Genomic DNA, 27,125 nt, shown 5'->3' on the forward strand with positions numbered 1-27,125 from the left:
CCCAGATCTGGTCGCCCCGCTTCTGCCGTTGATGAGGCATCTGTCCGTCAAGTTGAGGCTGTCATGTTGGAAGATCGACGCATAATTATTCGCCAAATAGCCCATGAGGTCAAGATTAGTACCGGGTCTGTGGAAACTATCATTCATGACCATTTGCATATGCAAAAGGTGTCTGCCAGATGGATTCCCAGGTTGCTCACGCCTTTCCAGAAGCAAGAACGCGTCGAGTGCTCGAGGATGAATTTGGAGATGTGCCAAGAAGATGAGTCAAAATTTTTCAAAAGACTGATTACACAGGATGAAACCTGGGTCCATCACGATGATCCAGAGACCAAAGCCCAGTCAATGCAGTGGAAGCACCGTGACTCACCCCCTCCAAAGAAGGCAAGGGTGCAGCCCTCCGCTGGCAAGGTCATGCTCACAGTCTTCTGGGACCAGGACGGAGTAGTGATGACAGATTTCCTGGCAAAGGGTACCACAATTACAGGAGCCTATTATGCTTCACTTTTGAGGAAATTAAGAGAAGTTATCAAAATCAAGAGGCGGGGCAAGATCAGCAAAGGCATCCTTCTCCTGCAGGACAACGCTCCGGTCCACAACTCGCTTGTCGCCAGATCAGAAGCACAGGCGTATGGCTATGAACTCCTCCCCCATCCCCCTACTTTCCTGACTTTCCACCCTCTGATTTTCCCCTCTTCCCAGTCATGAAGTTGTTTTTGAAAAGAAAGCGTTTCCCAGATGATGCAGCCTTGATTTCTGAAGTCACGTTCAGGTTGGAGAACCAAGCTGGGGTCTTCTACAAAAACGGTCTCCAGAGCTGCATCAAACAATGGGAGAAATGCGTAACTCTGGGTGGTTCCTATGTAGAAAAAGACTAATAACTGTGCCAAGTTTCGTTGCTCTACTGCTATGGGAAGTGGGTTAGGGGCATTACTTATTGAACGCCCCTCGTACAAGCCAAATGTATGAGAAATTATGATAATTGTGATAATTTATAATTTCTCGGGTAGATAGATAGAGGGATAGAGCGAGAGAGAGAAAAAGAGAGAATGACATGACTCACTGAGTTGTAACATCATCACTTCATGATGTCATCCTCACGTGATATGTTTAGACGTATCACATCAGGAAGTGATCTATCATAACATAATCTGTATTCGGTCGCTGCAAGCTAAGAAAATATATGTTAGTTATAATACTGTTGTTACTTACTGCCGTTACCATCACATACTGTACCTATTTACAGCGTGTTAGATTTATCTTTAACCGAACATTATATACAGACTTAGTGCTGTGTGGTTGAGCCTCGGACTTTACAAAGCTATTGACCAGTCTTGGTTCACTCCAAGATCCAATGGCACCGGTTACCCGGTTTCTATGACGTACAAGTGACCAATCTCATATTTCCGATGAACAGGACACCAGTCCGTGGCAGTGTTCTCCGTTTACTTCTGAGTGAATTGGAGCAACGCGAAATGAAGTGTTTGCCCCAGAACACAACGCATCACCTGAAATCGAAACCATGATCTTGCGACTGTGAGTGCAACAGGCTATAAGCATTCACATCTTGAAAATTTAACATATTTTTCATATACACAGTATATTTACTGTCTTTTTTCGTTTGTATTTAAAAATTTTGTTCCTTTTTTAAAGATTTCTGGATGACAAAGACTGCTCAGAATATTATTGGGTCGGTGATGTGTTGCCCAGGATGTTTCAGTCTGTATAGAATCACTGCGCTCTATAATTTATTGGACGATTATTCTCAAGAAAGTATGGAACCGATGGATGTACTTATCAAAGACACAGGTACGGCGCCAATTATTTCGATATTTCATTCTGCGTATATTAGTTGGTTCGCTCGTTTATTATTTAATATATTTCCGCTCTCAGTGAGATGGCGTAAATTCTGGCTTTTATGGTTCTGAGTTCAAATAAAGTCAAGGTTAACTTCGCTTCCGGGGTTAATAAAATTTAGTTCAAGAAACCTCTTCCTCCAAATTCGTAGCCGTGCTTCGTACCCAGGATCCATGACAGTTTATACATGGGGGAATTATCCGTAGTGAAATGGAAAAAAAGTATTTTATTCGTTTCACTTCACGTAATTTAGACAATACAGTATTCAAAGTCAGTTGGTCTAATGCACAGTTTAACAAAGATATCAAAGACCCAACATTTGATTCCTGGATTCGTTTTAACAATGTTAAATGAAGCCTTTTCACCTGTTTCTTCCGTCAATTACTTTTTCTGAAACATTTTGATCCCCAGATGTTTAGAATAAGTAGCAACCACACCAACCTCGCCCATCTCGACGAATCCATAAAGAGTTCACAGACCATAACCCTCTTCCTTTTGTGTGTGTCCTCTGGTGTGAATGAATAACCAATGCCAACCAGTTGGGATTCCTAGTACGACTTGAACAAAATTTGGCTCGCGAGACCTCCGTTCAGGTAATCGTCCTGAGTCCCCATTTCCCCTTTATACGCAAACCCATTGCAAGGTTACCCATTTAGAGTTGCGAGAACTGGAGCAGAGCGCAATGAAGGCTTTTCTTCAAGAATACAACTCACAGCCGGTCTGAAACTCGAAACTGTGACCTCGTGATGGTAAGTGCAATACCCTAACCGCTAGGCCACGAGATTTTGTGCGCCATCCGTCTCTTGGTATAATCTCTTGGATTATGAACTGGTATTGGAAGAAAGGGCTGGTCTACAGACAAAGTTGATATTGTCAGTAGGGCACTAACATATATTTGTAGATTGAACTGATGGGGCCGCACCACCAATTCTTTTACGGAAACCGAGCAAGGATCGGTCTATCATCTTCATTCTTTTCTCTCTTTCTCTCACTCTCTCTCTTTTACCATATATCTCTCTCTCACTCCACAAATCTCTTTTTCTGTGGGCATTTCTTTCCATCCATCTATCTGTTTGTTATACAACTACCCATCCACCCATCCAACCATCCATCCATTTGTTTATACAACTACTCATCTATCCATCCGTCTGTCCCTCCCTCCATCTATCTATCTATCTATCTATCTATCTATCTATCTATCTATCTATCTATCTATCTATCTATCTATCTATCTATCTATCTATCTATCTATCTATCTCCCTCTTTCTCTTTGGGTTACTGACTGACTGACTCACTCACTCACCCACTCACTCACTCACTCACTCACTCACTCCTCACTCACTCACTCACTCACTCACCCACTCACCTACTCCTTCCCTCCCTTACTCACTCCCTCCCTCACTCCCTCCCTCCCTCCCTCACTCCCTCCCTCCCTCCCTAACTCACTCACTCACTCACACACTCACTCACTCTCTCTCTCTCTCTCTCTCTCTCTCTCTCTCTCTCTCTCTGAGCATTCCATCAAACTGTCCCTTATCAGTGAACCTCTTGCATTTAGATACGTTTGTTCTAAACTTCCTCACTTATTTTCTGTCTTTCAGTCTGAAACCCTCGTTTCATCCGTTCTGAGTTTCTCCTCATAAGTCTCAAGTTACTCTGCCGGTTAAATAAATGGGAATGTGTATCATATATGATGAATGGGCGCCAGGGAGAGGTGTCCTGCATCACATGCCATACACAGGACAAACAAAGGCTAATAGTTTTCTCGAAATCTGTTTATTTTTCTTATGTCTTTTTCATATTTTTGTACTTTATGTCTCTTTACTTTTTAAGGCGAGGATCGATGGATGTGTACTCTTATGATGATGAGAGGCTGGAAATTAAAATTTTGTACGTTCGCTGTGAACACGACTTACTGTCCATGTAAATTGGAGGAGTTCTTGAAACAACGACGACGCTGGATGTTATCGGATATGGCCAATACATTCCTAGTAATGCAGCAACTTCCTCGACTAGTGCGATACAATGCTTGCTTTACGGTCTTGTACATCATCTACCTTATTCAGTTGTTCACCATGGTTGTCCTTTCTCCAGGTAAATATATCTTCTTTTATTGCTTCTGTCTTCGGACTGCGGCCATGCAGGGCCATCACATCGAAGGGTTTTAGTTGAACAAATCAGCACCAGTACATATTTTTTTAAAGTCTTCTACTTATTCTATCCGCCTATTCGTTGCCTAAAGGCTTGGCTATGGGGTCGAAAACAAGCCAATATTGGTTGTCTAGATTTGGGGCCACAAACATAAACACAAAGATACACACATATCCGCATATATATATATATATATGTGTGTGTGTGTGTGTGTGTGTGTGTGTCTGGGTGGTCTGTGTGTACAAAGAGAGAAAGGGGGAGAGAGAGGTAAATAAATAATATATTACACGTCGGGCTTCCACAACAGTTTCCGCCTACCAAATCCACTACCAAGGTATTGGTCGGCTTGGGGTTTTAAAAGTCACTTGTCCAATGTACCTCGCAAGAATATCGGAACCGAAACCATGTGGATACAAAGTCAGCATCTTGAGCAAAGGCCATACATACAGACAGGCAGGCGCTCGAGTAGGCGGGCTGGTGCACAGGCGGACCAATGGATGGATAGATGGATGTCGCTGATATATCAACACTAATATCAACACACTATGTGGTGTTGATATGTAACCAACAGTCACCCAATCAGCAGTAAGCATCCTGAACTTCCTCCAGTCGGTCGCCTGAGCCTGACAAGGTAGGTTCGTTTGATGAGCCTGCTAAACCTTAAGTTACTTGGAACGGAACCAAACTGTTAAATAATACAGAGGTTGTCCCAGAATTAGGTCTCTATTGCAATATATAAATTAATTCTGAAATAGATAGTGAATTCTAGGGTACCCTGTATATGTCCATACCTACACATGCGCGGGCGCATGTACGTGGGCGTGCGGGTGCGCATGTATAGGTATGGACATGCTCGCTTACGCGAATACTATGAATATTTTTACCCCCTTACCATTACTCCCTACACTCACTTAGCGGTTATTCAAATAGCTCTTTAGTCTTAATAACGGTCAATCATACAGTAATTTCCCTTTGTTTAATGGTCATTTTCATAGCATTTTTTCGATGGCCGGATAACTGAAGAGATGGCGGCGTGGGTTTCCGCCCCGACATCCGAAACTCAGAGTTCTATCATGGGTACCGAATAATTGTTACATATTATATTTACAGATAAATTCCTCTATTTACATAATATCGAGGTCTCATTCACTGTTTTGTTGTCATACCATTTCTATCAATATATATATAAACATATATGTGTGTGTGTGTGTGTGTGCGTGTGGGTGTATGTGTGTATATGTGTGTGTGTGTAATATATATATATGTCCTTACCTTCGAAACACACTTTGAATCGAACCAGGGACAGCTGATGAAGGGGAATTTTCCTTGTTTGTTGTCTGTACTCTATTTTTCCGTTGTTTAAAAAAAGTCCGTTTCCTTGTTTGATTTTATGTCTCGTCTCTCGTTGTGTTCTACGTTTATTTGTGGTGTCCTGTACTCATATATATATATATATATATATATATATATAATATATATATATATATATATATAATATATATATATATTATATATATGCATGAATATATACATGTAGATGTAAGTATGTACATATATGTATGTATATATGCATATTTTTTTTTACTTGTTTCAGTCATTTGACTGCGGCCATGTTGGAGCACCGCCTTAATCGAGCAATTCATTGTAAGCTCAGTACTTATTCTATCGGGCTCTTTTGCCGAACCGCTAAGTGACGGGGACATAAACACACCAGCATCGGTTGTCAAGCAATGCTAGGGGACAAACACAAACATACACGCACACACACATATATATATACATATATACGACGGGCTTCTTTCAGTTTCCATCTACCAAATCCACTCACAAGGCTTTGGTCATCCCGAGGCTATAGTAGAATACACTGGCCCAAGGTGCCACGCAGTGGGACTGAACCCGGAACCATGTGGTTGGTAAACAAGCTACTTACCACACAGCCACTCCTGCGCCTACATATATTTTATTTTTTTATTATATTACTATATGACCGAACATACGCGTTATTTCTCTTCTCCAAGTTTATATATATATATATATATATTATATATATATATATATATATATATATATATATAGCTACTGTATATGCATATTTCGATTTTTATGTTAAGAACATGCATAGACTGAACGTGTGATAATACTTGCTTCAATCGAATTTTCTTTTGATTTGATACAAGCATGAAGACCGGACTTGCACATTTTGTCTTAAATATATAACGATTTATGGAAGTTGTGTATCATGTACACACACACACACACACACACACGTAATTCTCTCCCTCACCTCCGCTTGCATACATTCTTATTTATAATGACAGAGAGCCGACAACTGATGAAGGGTCGTTCTTTATGTTACTTGTCCCGTTTTCCAATTGTTTCTCTCGCTGTTTGCGTATTGAACTCATTTGTTTTCGTGTTTCATGTTGTTTACTGTTGGTGACGTCCTGTACCCATATATGCATGTTTGGCTGCGGTGATGCTGGAGCACCGTTTTTAGTCGAGCAAATCGACTCCAGAGCTTATTCTTTGGAAGCCTAGTAATTATTCTAGCGGTCTCTTTTGCTGAACCGCTAATTTACGGGGACGTAAGCACCCCCAAACGGTTGTCAAGCGATGTTGGGTGGGGGACAAACACAGACATACAAACCTATAAACACACAGACATACAAACCTATAAACACACAGACATAACCATATATATACACATATACGATGGGCTTCTTCTAATTTCCGTCTACCAAATCCACTGACACGGCTTTGGTCGGCCCGAAGCTATAGTAGAAGATACTTGCCCAAGGTACCACGCAGTGGGACTGAACCTAGGACCATGTGGTTGGTAAGCAAGCTACTTATCACACAGCCACTCTTGTGCCTATATACCACACAGCCACTCCTGCGCCTACTTACCACACAGTCACTCCTGCACCTACTTACCACACAGCCACTCCTGCGCCTACTTACCACACAGCCACTCCTGAGCCTACTTACTACACAGCCGCTCCTGCTCATACTTATCACACAGCCACTCCTGCGCCTACTTAACACACAGCCACTCCTGCGCCTACTTAACACACAGCCACTCCTGCGCCTACTTACCACACAGCCACTCCTACGCATACTTACCACACAGCCACTCCTGCGCCTACTTACCACACAGCCAATCCTGCGCCTACTTATCACACAGCCACTCCTGCGCCTACTTACCACATAGCCACTCCTACGCATACTTACCACATAGCCACTCCTGCGTCTACTTACCACACAGCCAATCCTGCGCCTACTTATCACACAGCCACTCCTGCGCCTACTTACCACACAGCCGCTCCTGCATCTAAGCTTATAAAAATATCATTATTATTATTATTATTTACAGGATTTTAAAACTCGACACCGCTTAACAAAACCATTTGCACCGAAAAATACATATATAAATATCATAGTACATTCGATCTGGTACATGGAGTTTCATCAGAGTGAATACAAATGCATAAAATAAAATAGAATAAACGAAGGGAAGAGGGAAGAGGGAAGAAGAAAGAACAGGGCCTCGAGATGATAGCAGAAAGCTTAGTATATCAGAATCATACCATCTTGCTGCGTGGAGCTTGAATTCGTTAGGTAAAAGAGTGAAGTAGCAGTGATGTAGGGAAATATTTATGGGCTATCTCTTTATAAAGGGGAAACCAGGTCTGTAAATAGTAGTGAAATAAAACTAGTACTAAAATAAAAAGGGGAATTCCCAACATGTTTAGAAAAAGAATAGTACTTATGATTTCGTAAATAGGGCTAATTAATATCTATCCAAAAACAAAACCGTAGAGTTCTTATAATAGTGTACTTACTGAAATATTCTAGAGACCACCACCTGTTGTCCGTAATAGAATTAACCAAAGTCCATTCATCTCTACAACTGGTCAGTTATATTTAAACCAAGGGCAAAGTTAAGACCCTTACAGGGGTAGACGTAAATAAGGAAGAAAACGAACCAGTAAATAAAGGGTGTGGGGGAGAAGACTGCGACATAAGTGACACGAGGCTGCTTATGCCCTTCTACAACATCTCAACATAACATAAATAAAAATAAAAAGATAAATACTATCAGCCAAAACGACAGAAATTTTTTTTACAGTTAAGGAGAGACAGCTTATAGGAGAGGTGCATACAAGTAGAAGTTACAAAATATAATGCTGAATCTGACATTCTAAGTTGCCAGCAAAATTCCAAGTAGTGGTAATATGAGACGAACAAGTAAATGTCTACACGTTCCTAAGTATATTCTACCTCATACGCATACGAGAGGGCAAAAGTACAAAACCCACAAACATATAAGCGATTAAAAATTAAATCACTTGCGAATTACTACCATGGTTACAAACTCCAGGTCCCACCACAGTTTACTAAATCTTACTTAGATAATGTTATACATTATAACATGTATTATGTTATAATAAAAATTAGATTATTCATATCAATAAACTTATTAATTATATTAACCCTTACTTGGTGTAGCCATAGTGAGTCTACCACTGAATTACGCTTTCATTCAAACACAATAAGCCTAAGTGTACAAATATCTCATGGTATGTCATCTACTGCAGTGCCCAAATACAGACCTATACAATCTAGAGTGGGGAAAGGTAACATTAAATTCTTAAATTTGGGGAGAAAACGATAAGGGAAGAAAACATTGTGTTCTCGCCCTATCGTTTTCTCTCTCATCCTTTCTCTAATTTCTTTTCTCCCCGTCACTGTTTTCTATCTCTCTCCCCCTCCCCCAATTTCTCCTTTACTCTCTATCTCATTGCTCACACGTAACCATCGTCCATCTTTCTTTTCTTTTAGGGTTGTCTTAAAGACTGGACGCATCCTATCTCTCCTATCTTTTACTTTGTCACAAAAATTATTTCTCCAGCGTTCGCTATTTTACTCTCGTTCTGGTCTAACGGCCCTCCATTTTTGTTTTCGCTCGGTTTCCTTATATGCCTCCGCTGTCTCGTTCCCAACTTTGGCCCTCCGTAATTCCCAAATTTTATTTTGGTACTTATGGGAGCAACTGTCTTCGAAGACTCATATTGTCGTTCAGTGCTCGAAATGAGGAGTAGATAGACAACCGACAACTGATGAAAGGTTGTTCTTTATGTTACTTGTTCTGTACCCATATATGCTATAATATATATATATATATATATATAATAAATCTGAAATGCGACAAGTTTGTCTGGTTTTGGCATTGGAAGGGTTAAGTGGCACTAAATGCGCTCGGATTCGAACCAAGGTTACAGGGACATGTATGTAACAAGAGGCGAGGATGTGAGTGGGCTAGGTTAGAAATCCCTATATCAAAAGCTGTGGTTACTAGGGCAAAACCCCCCACACCTTGACAAGTCTTTGTCGTTTCTCTCTTTCTCATATATGCCTGTTTTCCTCCGTCTCTCTCTCTCTTTCCTCCCTTACCTCCACATTCTCTCTATAAAGACTTTTGACAGCCTCCACTATCTTTCCACCGCCGCCTTCGCCAGCTCTGTCACTCTTGTCCCACATCCCCTCTCTCTCTCTCTCTGTACGTCTGTCTGCACTATCTCTCTATAACTTTCTCTCTATAACGACGTTTAGCAGCTTCGCCGTCTCTCTGTCACTCTTTCTCCCACCACCCCTCTCACTGTATTTTTGTCTCTGTCTATAGAGAGACAGAGTGACAGTAGCAACAGTTTAAATAATCCCGTCTTTTAGAACAGTGAACTATTATCGCCCACCACCATCGCACAATCATAACATATATTATTAATCAGATATATTGTGTTAATGTATATATATATATGTGTGTATATAAATATATACATAATGTATATATATATATATATATATATGTGTGTGTGTGTGTGTGTATATATGAAGTGTATATATTTGTATATATGTGTGTAGATATATATATATATATGTGTAGACATGTATATATAATGCGTATATATGTACATATTTAATGCGTATATATATATATATATATATTAACAATTGAGGATAAAATCTTTAAAAGAAATTATCAGTAGTCAGCGTGAAAAACCTCGTAAGAGAAAAAATCCGTAAATTCTTCCTCTTTGAAAATATTCATTTATATTATATTGAGGGTACTACTATTCGTAGATACCAACACGCTAAGAGGGACCAATGCGGTCAAAACTACTAAAATTAAACAAAATTTTATCGAATGCAAAACTTCAAAACACGTCATTTTAAAAAAAGAATTCAGTTACATATCACATGTGATTTCGCATTTAATGCAGAATATGCATTTCATGTTCATCAGTGCAACAAATATAAGAGAAATATAAGAAATATAAGAGAAAACATAACATTACAAGCTCGATAGCCAACCGTAGAATTCGTCGTAGCATGTACGAATGTTTATCTTTACATATCTATGAAAATGGCGGGCTTATTCGCAATGCATTTCGGTAATAAATTGTCTAGTCGGAATAAAAATTCAGTATTGAACTATTCCGGTGAAAAATATAAATTAACAATTGAGGATAAAATCTTTAAAAGAAATTATCAGTAGTCAGCGTGAAAAACCTCGTAAGAGAAAAAATCCGTAAATTCTTCCTCTTTGAAAATATTCATTTATATTATATTGAGGGTACTACTATTCGTAGATACCAACACGCTAAGAGGGACCAATGCGGTCAAAACTACTAAAAATAAACAAAATATTACCGAATGCAAAACTTCAAAACACATCATTTTAAAAAAATGAGATTTTATCCTCAATTGTTAATTTATATTTTTCACCGGAATAGTTCAATACTGAATTTTTATTCCGACTAGACAATTTATTACCGAAATGCATTGCGAATAAGCCCGCCATTTTCATAGATATGTAAAGATAAACATTCGTACATGCTACGACGAATTCTACGGTTGGCTATCGAGCTTGTAATGTTATGTTTTCTCTTATATTTCTTGAGTTTGTTGCACTGATGAACATGAAATGCATATTCTGCATTAAATGCGAAATCACATGTGATATGTAACTGAATTCTTTTTTAAAATGACGTGTTTTGAAGTTTTGCATTCGGTAAAATTTTGTTTATTTTTAGTAGTTTTGACCGCATTGGTCCCTCTTAGCGTGTTGGTATCTACGAATAGTAGTACCCTCAATATAATATAAATATATATATATATATATATATATATATATATATATATATATATATATATAGATATGATGTGTGCATATGTGATCGGATTCAGCTGAAAATATGCACACCTATGTTAAAAGTGCTAGCGACTTTGCTCAATTGAAAGGCATCGCCTCTAGTGCAAAATTCCTCATCTTTTAAATGTGGGCCGCGTAAACCCGAATGAAATCGGGTTATAATGCCGAAACAAGTAAAACGATAATAAACTATTTTAATCCCGAGCAAGGCCCGGTATATCTGTCTAATCTATAAAATGAAGAAGGCGGACGTTGATACAATTGGGCTGGAAGGGGATTAAAATTTACAGAAGGGATAACTTGAGGTGAGAAATTGATTGGGAGACGTTTTGGGGCGCTACAGTGGTTGCTTTGGTGTGAAAACTGGGATTTTATTGATTTTGGGGGACACTTGGGAGTCTAGATCGGACACCTTTTGCCCAATTTCAATCAAATTTTCAACATGGTAAAGTGGAAGCAGATTTGTGATTTAAACGCGGAAATCTCATTTTTTATAAATGGCAGAGAGATAGATAGAGAAAGATAAAGAGTAAGAGAAAGCGAGGGATAGTCCGAGAGAAAGGAAGAGTAAGAGAGTGGGAAAATGAGAAAGGAGAGAGAAACAAAGAGGGAGAATGTGGCGATAAGAAACAGAAAGTAACAACCACAACCTCACCCGCGCGTAGAGCGGGTCACCTTAAGCTAGTATATATATATTATTTGATTGAATGTCACGCATTCATTTGCAAGTAAGACAGTTTCTCGCGTTGGGAATACCGGCAGATTCTGGGATTCCGTGTGCAATGCGTGTTTTAACACTCAGTTTACTATTTGGTGATGCTGATGTTATTGTGGGATGCGTGCTTTGGCCTTGGGTTGTTGTGTTTGTTTGGATTGTGTGTCTAGTGCCAGGTAGGTGTGTAAAGATGATGCCAGTACGTGTGCAGAGCCTGTAGCGTAGGGTCATAGATATTTTAGGTTTTTTGTTTCTTTTTAGATTTGTTAGTGTTTTTTAGGTTTTCTATACTACAGTAGGACTGAGGTGGCGATGTGGGTTATATATATATATATATATATATGTATATATAATTATACATATATATATATAATTATATATATGAATATACAAATATATAATTATACATACATACGAACATACATACATACATACATACATACATACATACATACATATATCTATCTATCTATCTATCTATCTATCTATCTATCTATCTATCTATCTATCTATTTACCTATATATATATATATATATATATATATATATATATATATATATATATTATATATATAGATATATATATATATAATTATATATATATAGATATATATATATAATATATATATATATATATATATATTATATATATATATATACATATATATATATTATATATATATATATATATATATATATATATATATATATATATATATATATATACAGCCTGCGAACTAGAAGATAGACAGACAGATCTGACGCAGACTTCGAGTGAAGTGAGCATGTCTTTGATAAGGTCGTGAATAGCGACGAAGAGTTTCTGAAAGTCTTAGCTGCTTAATTGATTAACCAAATCAATCGATTAGTTAATTGGTTAAATGGTTAACCATTTGTCAATAAGAAAATAAATAAATGTATTTATTATTGGCACAATGCCCCTCCCGAAATGCAAGATATTCTAAATTTGTTTTTCTTTGTTCTTTGCAGGTTCCACCATAGTATTAATTGTTGCTGGATTAGACATTGTGTTCGGAACAACTTTTACGATGCCTTCAATCTTAGTCAGTGTTGTACTTTTAGCGTATATGTCCGTCTGTATGTTTACTGACACAAAATTCCAACTCAAAGTCACCACTTTATTAATATTCATATTAGGTACTGCTGTTACATGTGTCTTCATAGGTGGTGTTGCCTATGTTATCATAGACTTTGCGAGAGGTAAGTTATAACTTATGTGCGTCCCTTTCTCGGCCTGTCTGTTCCTCTCTCTCTCTCTCCCTCCCCCCTCTCTTGTACATGTGAGTGTAGACTTAGGGCTAAGTTGCCGTAGAGTCTGTTTGCTGCTCTGGTGATTCCCTATTGCTTACTTTGCTGTTACATATTGAGGAAGCACGAACCACACAACTCCAAATTCAGCCCGATTCCAGATTAACTGTTTTAATTCAAAGCAAAACAAAAAATTACTTTTTTTTATCAGCACAAAGACGCTATAATGGATGGGTGTCGCATTTTACTTAATTACTTGCCTCAGTTAATCAGCAACTTTTGTATTTTTCAATGACTCTTGAGATAAGTATGAACTGGATAAATTTTTGCTCCATGCACAGGACCAGTTATTTTCTGCAAGTTGGAATCAATGTAGAACGGCTAGGTGGTATTATTTGGTGGATGTTATATAAGCATTCACCACCTCCGCCTGACCATGCAGAAATAGTTTTCTCTGTGACCAATTCTGGGTGGGATTGGTCAATCTGCTCGTCACCTCGTCTCAGTTCTTCTCCGCCTTGAGATCCAGACCAAACCAAACCGCAAGCAAGTTAAGCAGCCCCTCCGACCAGCATGCTACGACGTTATTATTGAAAATGAAACTGGGATATCAGTTAAAGCGAAATCTCAAAGAACCAACCACCACCTTTTCATGGATGATTTGAAGCTTTAGAGCAAGGATGAGGCACAAGCGAATTCATTGGTGAACACGGTCCACGGTTTTAGTGTTGATATTAAGATGGAGTTCGAACTCAAGAAGTGTGGTATAATTAACCTGAAATGAGACAGGTACAGTCCCTGGCAGGGATAGAATTACCAAATAGAGGATTGATTAATCAAGTTGAAAAGGAAGATTATAAATACTTTGGTATTCTAGGAGACAGAACAACTGAGAAAAGAATATTTCCGAAAACTAAGATTTGTTTGGCGTTCAAAATTGACTGGTTGGGATAAAATTCAAGCAGTAAATACATGGGCGATAGTATTCCTTCTGTATGGAGCTGGGATCATAAACTGGCAAAAGAAAGAACTGATGAATAAGGATACGAAGACAAGGAAAATATTGACAATGCACGGAGCATTCCACCCGAGGAGTGTTACTTATAGGTTATACATGTCCAGAAGAAAGGGTGGTAGAGGTTTGATCAGTGGCCAGGATTGTATAGAAGCAGAGGAAAGCAGTGGTATATAAAAAAAATGCCATGAAACCATGACTGAAGCATGGGTATAAGTCCGGTACCATCAAAATTGATAATTGTATAAAGAAAAACTTAAAGAGAACTAAAAAAAGAGCTGTGGAGTGGAAGGAAAATATGTACGGTCAGTTTACAAGAAATATGAAAGCCAAAAATGGATTGGTACAAATGTAAAGATAGAATACCTACAAAAATCATCATAGCTTGGAGCTGCAACAGTTTTTCGCAGGATTCTTGAAGCATGATCAGTAAATAAGTGTCACCTTAGTCTGCTGGCTGTGGACAGCTGACACCTGCCACCACACCCAGTAAAATGAGCTGACAGTTTTAATCAAATAATAATAATAATAATGATAATAATAATAATAATAATAATAATAATAACAATAACAATAATAATAATAATAATAATAATAATAATAATAATAATAATATAATAATAATAATAATAATAATAATAATAATAACAACAATAATAATAAGAGGTAACCAGAATGTGGAATCTAAAAACAGAAACAATTCCTATCATAATAGGTGCATTAGGCATGATAAAAAATATTCAGACAAATACATAACAAAAACACCAGGACTTACAAACACATATAACATACAGAAAATTGCACTACTAGGCACTGCACACATCCTACGCAGAACACTTTCCATACAATAACCATCAGAGCATCACAACAAAACACAGCACATACCCAAGGCACGCAGAGCTGCGCTCGGTAGTGAAGTGAAAGCAAGCTATAAAAAATATACTACTGAATAATAATAATAATAATAATAATAATAATAATAATAATAATATAATAATAATAATGACAAGACCAAAGCCTCCCCACCAGAAATTACCAAAAACATGTAATGAAAAGAAATATAACAAGTAACTGCAGAATATGTGGAGATAGACAAGAAACAATAAATCATATTATCTCTAGCTGCCCAGTCCTGGCTAAGAAGGAATATATTCACAGACATGACAGAGTTGGAACCTACATACATTGGAAGCTATGCCAACATTATGGAATAACAACAGAAAAAAGATGGTATAGGCATACACCAGAAAAGGTCTCAGAAAACGAGAAAGCAACCATACTCTGGGATATGCCGATACACACAGATAGAGAAATTAAGGCCAACAGACCAGATATAGTTGTCAGTGATCATGAAGGAAAAAAATGCTTTCTAACTGATGTATCAATACCGGCAGATGACAACGTGTCTCTAAAAGAAATGGAGAAACTCTCAAAATACAAAGACCTGGAAATAGAGGTAACCAGAATGTGGAATCTAAAAACAGAAACAATTCCTATCATAGTAGGTGCATTAGGCATGATAAAAAAATATTCAGACAAATACAAAACAAAAACACTAGGACTTACAAACACATATAACATACAGAAAATTGCACTACTTGGCACTGCACACATCCTACGCAGAACACTTTCCATACAATAACCATCAGAGCATCTCAACAAATCACAGCACATACCCAAGGCACACAGAGCTGCGCTCGGTAGTGAAGTGAAAGCACGCTATAAAAATAAAACTAGTGAATAATAATAATAATAATAATAATAATATAATAATAATAATAATAATAATAATTTTTTGAAAAACAAGAACGCTTCTTCCAACAAAATAGAGAATTCAAAATAAACACAAAAGGTAATACAGTTCTATATTTAAGAGATGAGGAAATATGCACATTATTTACATTTGACGGATCCAATCATACTGGAAAGCTATATGGGGCAAACCAAAACAACACAACAAAATTTCTCAGTGGATTAATTGAGAAAAGCAAAGGAAGAACATAAGAGAACCACAGATATGGGCCACCATCACAGGCTAAGAGATCACGGACACAATGAGAAATACCTGCAACTGGAAAACTCCAGGGATAGATAAGGTCCCCAACTTCTGGTTGAAACACCTCATCATAACCACTTAGGGGCAGCATTCAATTTATTGATAAGTGAGACAGAATCAACATCCTAATTCTCAAAAACAAAGACACCATACATCAGAAAATTATAGATCAATAACATGCCTATCAACATCCTACCGAACCCTAACATCAATCGTCTATAACCGTCTTATAAAGCACCTAGAAAACAATAATGTCTTACCAGAAGAACAAAAAGGGTGCCGGAGAGGGGTGTATGGCTCTAAGGAGAAACTTCTGGTAAACCAAGCCATTATAAAAGACTGTAAGAGGAAAAAGACAAACCTGAACATGACATGGATGGATTACCAGGAAGTATTCGACAGTGTTCCACACTCATGGATACAGAAATATCTCTACACAAATAAGGTAGCCCCCACCACTATTAAAATATATTAAACATGCAATAGCAAATTGGGAAACCAGTATAACATTGAAAAAATGACTCACAAGTTATTAAAATCTACCCTATACCCATAAGAAGAGGGATTTTCCTGGGACACTCCCTGTCACCCCTGCTTTTCTGCCTTTCTCTATACACACTGCAGTTTCGAGGTAATTGCCTCTTGTTAACATACGGCAATATATATATATATATTATATATATTTTTACCTGTATATTTTTTGACTGCTATTTCTAAATTCGGTGTGTGGTGAGGGAAATCGTTGCTAAACCCTTAATTAATTAGTTTTACTTAAATCTTCCTTGAAGTAACTCTACTTGTTGAAATTAATGATTATTTCTAAATTAATTAATTTCACCCTTTATTATTGATATATTAGCAGAGTTACCCGGCGTTGCCCGAGTTACATACAATTGAAGAATTAGACTTTTCTGTTATATTTTCTGTAATGAACCTATGTTTCGAATTTCATCAAAATTGTATATGAGGGTTATTTCCCCCTTTACACACCCTAAAAAATTGTAATCGTGCCACATGTATCCCATACTACTGATTTTTATGTGCATATTCCAAAATTCCAGTCTTATAGAACCTTTTAAAAGGATTTTGCTCCTGAAAAATGGAGGTCATGGAGCTCTAAAATGTGAGAGTTAACGCCCCTATTGGGGGTGGGCATCTTAATGTTAACCAGAGAAGTTGAATTGTTGAGAACCTTTTTAACTTGGGTCTTATATCTATTGTTTCAATTTCTTTGAAATAGGAAATATATGTTCACTGGGTTTGTAAAAGAGAGCAAAGCTACAGGAAACCAAAAGACGAATGATCACAATAATCAGTCAGCTACAGTACCCTAGTCGTTACCACTCCCAATGTAGTATTCCTCACCATGCAGGTGACAGGTACAGCCGTAAGATGCATTACGAATCTATAGCAATTGGAAGGGCGTGACCCAACTGAAATAAACATTAACAAATGTGTCACGTGAGGGCTAAGGAGAAATGAAAGTTGGAGTGTGAAAATGACCACTATACTGATACGTAACTGGACAGAATAAATATACAATAAATGTCTTTGAATAACCAGACACTTATCTGGGAAGGCCTTGAAATCAATGTTACCATATGGGGACTATGTGTGAACCAGTGATAATAAAAAGACTGAAAGGAGATCTGCAATCAAATAGCTTTACTCAACACTTTGCAACTGAATCAGTGGAGTCAAAGATGTCTCTCATTTACTTGACAATTTATGCAGCACATTGCAGAAATCACAATCTAAGTGTATGTCAAAGCAAACTCTTACACTGTTGTACCATTGAATTACAAATAATGCTCATCTTCTATGCTCGGATGACCCCACAGCTTCCAAGAGTACAACTATTCGTCTTTGCTTAGATAAAATGACAAAATTGTTGGTGTTAAGTCCCCATGAAGGGGTCTTTCTAACTTGTAAGAAGATGAAATGTGTGTGTGTATGTGTGTATGGGTGTATATATGTATGCATGTAAATATGTGAATATATATGTGTACATATTACATGTAGATCTATACATATATATATATATATATATATATATATATATATACATATACATGTATACATATACATCCATATGTATAGAAATAAATGTATACATATACAGCTATACACACATACACACACACAGACAAATAAGGCGCAGGTGTGGCTGTGTGGTAACAAACTTCGTTCCAAAACACATGGTCCTGGGTTTAAATTTAAATTTAAAATAATAAGGGTGAGAAATTGAATATTAATTTGATTAATATGAATTGAAAACCAGTGGTGTAGCATATAAGGTCATAGCGGATCTTCTTCTAGCAAAATGGATGTCCACTGTTAATGGTTCATCCCTCTTATATAATAGTTTGACTTTAATAGTTTCAGTATTAAAGTGAAAGTATCTAACATTACAATAGAGAGATGTTTTTGTTTTACTTTTAATACTGAAATAGTGGAGAAGATATTGCTGTGGGCTCACCCTAGGCAAGAAGTTAGAAATTAGTAAGGCATGTGTAAAATTTGAATGAAATTGGTTGTGTAGTTCTCAAGTTTTAGGGATTCATAGTGGAGAAGATATGATATTGCTGTGGGCTCGCCCTAGGCAAAAAGTAAAAAATGTGTTTTTGCCCATGACATTTCCTGGACCCTAAGTAAGGCATGTGTAAAATTTGAATGAAATTGGTTGTGTAGTTCTCAAGTATTAGGGATTCACACAGACAGACAGAAAGACAGATAGACACACATCTCAGTTATATATATATATATATATATATATATATATGACCATTCCGAAATATAACAATATCTGTTTCAACACACGACTTCACATAAAAAATCTTGCACAACAAATATTTAAACGTACTATATATATATTATTTTATATTTATCAAGTGCATATCTTTTACTTTTCTTTATATTTATACATATTGTTTATATTTACTTCTTAATTCTTATTCACACATCGTACCTTTTTTTATTTTTAATATGTATATATATATGTATATTTTTACTTTTATATACATATTTATATTTATTGCATATCTTTTACTTTTTTATATTTATATATAATTCTTATTTACATTTGCAAATCACATATCGTACTTTTTTATGTATGAATGAACTACTCCGCGTCGGTTACCGTAGTGATATTTGATCACTTTATAGAGTGTCTGAGTGCCAGTTTGGTGTCTGGAATGGGATAGCTTACTTCATGGGCAGGTAGAAGCCCTTTACCCTTGGTTGGTAATCTACCTAGGAGAAGGAAATCTCCGAAATAAAACCTGAGGCCTCCAGTATTGTGAAATCATCTTCTTGTAAGCCTGCCAAGATGGCCGCTGCTAACCAGGTTATGGATATTTCTGGCGGCACATTCAGAATATTAATCTTGGCAAGACGTTGGCTGCGACAGCTGGGGATTAGGAAAAGTTGTCATTCCTCAAAGTGGTTGTGGAACTACATCTAGCTTCTTCTTCCGTCCCAAATCTCACCTCAGTAGTTCCAAACTTTTTCCTCGGTTGATGTGGGTCTTTTATTACCAAATGCACCCAAGGCATTTTTGTACTTCGCTTGTCGGGAACATTTTCCACCTGCCGAGACTTGACTCCAATGCAACGGTATGTGACCGTGCATCTTGCGATATTTTGAGCTACCCTTCGCCTATCTCACAATTTTTCTTGCCAATTTCAATTCTTCTTCATCTATGTGGAAAATTTCCATATTTCTCGCCGCTCACGCAAATGACGCAGAGGCGATATTTGCGATTTTATGTTTAAGTATATGAATAATAAAGAACAAGACAACTAAATATTGATTTCTGTCTTTTGCAGAAACAGAATCGAAATACCAGCAATTAAGTGCACATTATGTGTTAATCATCCTCTTGTCCAGTGTTTTCTATGCCGCCATTTTACATCCACGCGACTGTTGGATGATATTTCTTGGTGTTTTCTACATGTTTATGATTCCAACCATGCAAATTTTGCTTCCGGCTTACTCCCTCAGCAACATTGTTGATCAAAGCTGGGGGACGAGGGATGGCGTGAGTATATTTATTTCAAATCGTTTTAAACGTATTCGTAATGTTTTGAAAATTTCATCGTGAGAATTTCATCTTTTACTTGTTTCAATCGTTGATCTACGGCCATACTGGGGCACCATAATGAAAGAGTTTTACGAGAACAGTTCCACGCTATTACTCAAGTTTGGTATTCAATCTATCTTAGCCGAACTGCTTTGTGGCGGGGACATAAAGAAACCAACATCAGCCGACAAGAGGTCGTAGGTACAAGTGAAAAGACACACACACACACACACACACACACACACAATGCGTGGCTTAGTAGTTAGTGAATCCTTGAGCAAGACACTTTATTTTACGTTGATCCAGTCCATCCAACTGGCACAAATGAGTGGTACATGTTATTCAAAAATTTCAGCCTTGTCACATTCTGTAACATGCTAAATCTTCCTGAGAACTACATTAAGGGTGTACATTAAGGGAACTCCATGACTGTGGAGCACTCAAGCACTTCCATGTTAATTTCACAAGCAGGCTGTTCCGTCGATCGTGGTAACAAACGATGTGCCAGTGTATTTTTCTCTCACTCGCTCTCTCCATTATATATATATATATAATATATATATATATGTATGTATGTATGTATATATGTATATATATATATATGTATATATATATATATGTATATATATATACATACATACATACATATATATATATATATATATATATATATAATGGAAAGAGAGAGAGAGAGAGAGAGAGAGAGAGAGAGAAATACACTGGCACATGGGTGGTGGTCGGAATCCTTCCACAATATATATATATATATATATATATATATATGTATATATATATTGTGGAAGGATTCCGACCACCACCCAAGTGATTAAGGTGAACTGAGTCATTGTTATAAAACAAAGAACTGAGCGACTGGAGTTCGGGATTGGTAAGCAGTTCAATGTGAGCCGTCGATTGAGAGCGTTGGGTCTCGTGTATTAGAAATAGCAGCGTGTCGTGTAAATATTTCTTTCGCCAGCTTCGTTAAAATATATATCCAACACTCAAGGATATAGCACTCACACATATGCGCGCGCGCACACACACACACACTTTATTCTTAAACAAGAATTTTTTTGACAAAGTTTCCACCACCTATGTCACTGTCGGACTATGATGCATTTTAATTCTATTTTATTAAACTTTTGTTCCCATTTTCATACATGAATATATACACATTTTCTATATGATCCCCTGTTCAGCATGTCTCTGGAACAGAATTTAAAGAAGTTTTATAAACAAACAACTGGCGTTGAAGTGTGGTAAGAAGCTTCCGTGTTTAGTCTCACTATGTGGTACCATGGGCAAGTGTCTTCTACTATAGTCTCAGGCCGATCAAATCCTTGTAGGTAAATTTGGTATACGAAAACTGAGAGAAGCCTGTCGTATATATATATATATATATATATATATATATATAATCCAAACATGAAAACACAAAGAGAAAACGCGACAACGCGAGGACGTGGAACAAATATAGTATTATTGGACGCTCAAGAAGGAAGGGAAGAAGGAGGGTTTAACGTTTCGAGCGGAGCTCTTCGTCGGAAACATAGGAGAAGGAAAGATCCAGAGAAGGGAAGACAGAGGAAAAAAAATCGCCAACGGTACACACGCGGTCATATTTATATATATATATATACACGTCACTATTAGTGACGACTGAATTTTTCTTTTTTGGTTTAGTATTACGTATAGCTGCCTACATTATTTTCTAATTTTCACATTAGCATTTCGCTAAGTAACCCATGAACTTATATAATAAATATTTATACTGATAGTCTGGATTTAGCCAAACCATTCAGCGAAGGAGTAGACACTGCTAACGAGTCTTCAATTTTACAAATGAAACTAGCCTAGTCCAAAGATCTATCTTCGCTTATGGGGCGGTTATCTCCCCTCTCAGTGTATGAAAATGTGCTTCTCTGTAGTTCTAAGAGTTTTAACTTTTATTTCTAGCAATATAGGCGCTACCCAGCACCCTCAGCTGCAATTAATGACGGTTGAATATTTCCTTTTTGGTTTTATACAGATTATGGCTACCTACGTTATTTTATATATATATATATATATATATATATATATGTGTGTGTGTGTGTGTGTGTGTGTGTGTGTGTGTGTGTGTGGTGTGTGTGTGTGTGTGTGTGTGACGGGTTTCCACGAGTGTCTTCCAGCCAAGTTCACTCAGAAAGCTATTAAATGGTCCGGAGATGTTGATAGACACTTGCCCAAGCGCAATGGGATTGAAATCGAAACCATGTGATTGCAAGGCGAGCCACGCAGCTATGCTTGTTTTAAGTATGTATTGTATCACAATAGCTTGAGTTATTGTAGCAGTGTATATAAGCGTATATATGTTGGTATTCATACACCTTCGTAGATATATGCTTCAGTGCGTTTGTGAGCGTTTAAGTATTTGTTTGTGCTTAGGTATGCATCGTTGGGAAAAAACGCGTAGCGACATGTAGCTTTTGTAGAAATATATAGGTGCGTTTGTCTTTATGCAAAAGGTTATGTGTCTATAGTTTGCGTATGGAGTTTTCTACCTGGTTGGTGCATGAGTTCCAGTACCTATTAATAAGTGACTTGAAATGCATTTTCGGTGACGTTTTTATCGCAGCATCGCCATTGCCACTACCACTGACCAACTAATATTAGTCAGACTCAAGAGAATGGCACACTGAATATTACATAATGTGACAATACAAACTGGTAGCGAGCCGTTTTGGCTCAGCCCTTTTGGCACCTCATCTTAGCCGTTAATGATTCAGCGTTGACTTATTTGACATCTAACAGTTTAATGCCTCTCTCCTTTTGTGAGCCTCTCATTAAGTTTACATGTATGTGTAATGTCTCTGTTACATAACCTCCCTCTCTCTTTTTCCCTCTCTTTCTGTATGTGAATATTTCTGCACGTGCATGAGTGCATAAGTCTGACTCCAGTAACGACAGTTTCTGTCACAAAAACAGGCTGATACTCCAGTCAGTCGTGGCAAATTGTCAGCGACAAACAACCGCGCCACTTGTCTCCTTTCGATTCAAAACAATGCATTTTGAGAATTGTTTTCTTTGGGCATCGAAGAATTGTGTTTCATAATTTCTAAGACTGTATAAATACAGCTGATTGCTACCTTTACGCCTCTGATAATAAATATCTAGAGATGCAGATAGATTCTATGTAGTCAAGCAACCTGCTAGAAATAGTAACCAACATCCCTACAGATTGCATCCTACCATTTTAAAAATGTAAGAAGGAAACGAAGGGAAAGTGTAAATGATGTTTATATTAAAGGACCCTTAACAGACTAAGAGGTCACGGCTGAAATACATTTGACTCTAGAACAGCTCATTTAAACCACGTAACACTTTGGGCAAGTATCTTCTACTTTTGTCCCAGACTGACCAATACCTTGTGAGTGAATTTGAAAGAAGGAAAATCATGAAACCTTGTTGTGTGTGTGTGTGTGTGTGTATGTGTCCACCCCAACATCGGTAGACAACCGGTGTAGATTTGGTTACGTCCCTGTAGCTTAGTTGTGTGGCATAAGAGACGATAGTGTAAATGCTAACTTGTTCTGTTCGACAAAATCCTTCAAAAACGCCCCAGCATGGTCGTAGTAGAATGACTGAAACAAATAAAAGATAAAAAGAAAACAGGCTTTACTTTTTATTCATATATTCATTTATTTGCAGAACAAAGCCACCGTTCCGAATCTGGTTTGTTTCCCCAAAATCCGTAAACGTCGAAAAAAGAAAAGGAAGAAAAAGGAAGATAAAAGTAAGTTAATCCATGTTTGCTTCCTTTGTATTCTTTCACATTTCATCCTCACGATGTTGCCACAAGGGAAACAGAAACTATAAGAAACTCTCCCTTTGTGGCTTTGCTTCAATTCAGTGGCTACAGCTCACAATAGAAAAAAATAATTCATTTCTTCTAGTTGTTATATTTTTCTTTTTTACATTTCTTGTATCTTTTAGACTGCGGCCATGCTGAAGCACCACTTTGTAAGGCTTAGTCGAATAAATTGACACCAGGACTTTTTCTTTTAATGTCTCATTCTAGCTGCACAACCACAAAAAAATTAATTAATTAATTTTCTTTTATTTCAGTTCCCGCAAGTTTGAATTCTCCCCCTCTTAATTGTGAAGATGAGTGTGAAGATGATGTCGAATACAAATTCTGGGAGTTTCTACTAGAATCCACCATAGGTGCAAAGGCGAGGATGGGTACACCAAAGCCGGTAATAGAAAAAAAACTCCGGAGGTTTCGCCTCAAATGTATTATCGGATTTTTGGTGTGTAATACGATCTGGATGGCCATCCTTGGATACCTCTTCGCAAGCGCTCCAAGCGAAGTGTCTAGCTTGAATTTATTTGGCATAATCAATACGTCTCTATTCGGGATTTCGCTCATCGTTCAACTGACTGGATTGACGGTTCATCGAACCCAAGACACTATCGAAAGTGTTATACGCAAATCGAATATACACTCAAACCGACCCGAATGGATAATTACAAAAGACGAAAAACTTGATGATGCAAGAAAGGAAAGTGAAAAGTAAATTAAAGAAAACAAAAAGTAGATAGAAAACAAATAAAAGAAAAAAAATCTTGGAAAAAATTGCATAAAGTTTTTAAATAAATAAAATAAGACTATTCTAAAACGAGGTAGCAGCGCCCATGTCGGAGCACTGTCTCCAAAAGTTTCAGTCGATCACATCAACCTTATTACTCGTTCCAGTCAAGTATTTATTTCAGAGATCTTTATTGGTTGGAAGACTAAATAAGGTATTTTAAAACGACACCTTTTAGTACACCGGGAGCTTATGACTGCGAATCCAAATTTGTAAGCACATTCTCACATGCTTCCCTCAATTTACATGCAAACACATAAATTATACATATTATGCTATTCTTTTATACGTTTTAGCGATGCTGTTGCGATCATTCTAGAGCACCATCGTAAATTTGTACCCTTTCCACAGACCTCCTCTGTGGCTGGTTTCTACTGGGGTGGGTGGGATTTCATATTAACTTTTGTATGTGCTTTTTACCTGGTGATTAGAGCATTAGGTGTATAATGGAGTTTGATACCACTGCCCTCGTCTATACTTCCTGCCGGGACCGTCGACTCGTCTGGGAACGGGGATAGGAGAATGTCCAATTCCGTTTTCAAGTCATCCACATCCACATTGTATAGGTTTCTTGTATAGCCTGTCATGTTTAGAGAAAATGACAGTGTCACAAGCAGCCTTTGACTTTCTCTATTCAAGGGTTTTTAAACCAATATTTACAAGCTATTATTTATAGCTCAATCTACTTCGAGTTCCACCATGTTCCTGCTTATATTCTTTTGTGAAAAACAAGTTGACACACACAATTTCTAAGGGTTTATATACCGGAATTGTACCATTGTCAAAGCAGAAGTTACAAATCCAATAATAACAAATGTAGCAAAAAAACTGTCACACCTTGGGCCTACTTAACAAAAGAGAAACACCTTCAACCTTGTTTACAAAGTTCTACATGCATTGATAAATTCTAAACAATAACACAACTCCAAATTTAATCAAAATTTCTCCAAAAGACCTCTCCTGAACAACGAGTCCTGAATTACCACTCCTCTCAAATGCACACAGATATGTGATTGCATGTATGTATTTATATGTGTGTATAAATATAAGTGTATATGAATATTTATATACGTGTGTATATACATATATGTATAGGAATGTAAGTATATATATGTATATTTGTGCATGGATGTGTGTATGTATATATATATATAATAAAATAATAAATAAAACATATGCATATATACATACATATATGTACGTACCTACATCTATATGTATATATACATGCATATAAGGGTACAGGACACCAAAAAAACGTCGAACACAATGAGAAACGAAAACATAAAAACAAAACCAAGGAAATGGACATTTTTCTTAAACAACGAAAAATAGAGTACAAGACATACAACACAAGGAAAATTCCCATTCTTCAGCTGCCTCTGTTTCATCTACTCCGCATTTCGAAGGTAAAGGCGAGACACGACTTCATTGAAACAATCCTTCCCGCAAAGAAAATTAAATAAAATTTGAGATTTTTTGCGGAGGGGTAAAAATGGTAACACAAACAGAACAGTAAAAACAATATAAATAAAAACAGTAAAAGACAGGACAAGGAGAATAACAGTAACACAAATATTAAGGGCTGTTAAGCCTTATCGATGAAAAAATATTTTGAACGCTTTGAGATAGGTGACGTCGCATATGCGGCCTTCTGAAACCACTTACAACACAACAGTCTGTGTCCGGTATCCCAGAAGACCGCCTCGGCGAACCTCAGCAAACCAACCTGCTTAGAGCGGAAGAAGCAGAAGTCGAAGAACTCAGAAGAGTTGAAACTAACAAACAGAACCGTTGAGTGTAACCAAAATGCAAGAACTTTAATTCAGAGTCCATAACAATTATGGAATAAATAAACAGTTCTTTAGAGAGTTCTTTCATTTACCTCTGAAATGTGTAGACTTCTTTTGGCGAGTTCTTTTATTCACCTTTCGAAGGTTCTGGCAAAAACGACTGATGGTTCCAATAGCAGAGAATAACTGAGAACATCAGAAGGTTCCATCACGTTTTCATCAAAGAACTGTAAGAGCGCACTCATCAGCCCGCAGCACCCCCACCACTCACACGCACACACACACACACACACACACACACACCACACACACACACACATACACACACACACACACACACACAC

General features: G+C 37.3%; 1 protein-coding gene across 1 annotated transcript; it reads left to right on the forward strand.

Moving 5' to 3' along the window:
- The first annotated feature begins 3,906 nt into the window (after positions 1-3,906).
- On the forward strand, positions 3,907-25,964 carry LOC115230150. Its single transcript, XM_029800362.2, has 5 exons — positions 3,907-3,951; positions 12,927-13,157; positions 20,104-20,315; positions 24,048-24,132; positions 24,465-25,964. Exons 1-5 carry the CDS (start codon positions 3,933-3,935, stop codon positions 24,914-24,916), a joined length of 999 nt encoding a protein of 332 aa, XP_029656222.2. The 5' UTR covers positions 3,907-3,932; the 3' UTR covers positions 24,917-25,964.
- The last annotated feature ends 1,161 nt before the right edge of the window (positions 25,965-27,125 follow it).

Source organism: Octopus sinensis, unplaced genomic scaffold (assembly GCF_006345805.1).
Source record: "Octopus sinensis unplaced genomic scaffold, ASM634580v1 Contig14606, whole genome shotgun sequence".
NCBI lineage: Eukaryota > Metazoa > Mollusca > Cephalopoda > Octopoda > Octopodidae > Octopus > Octopus sinensis.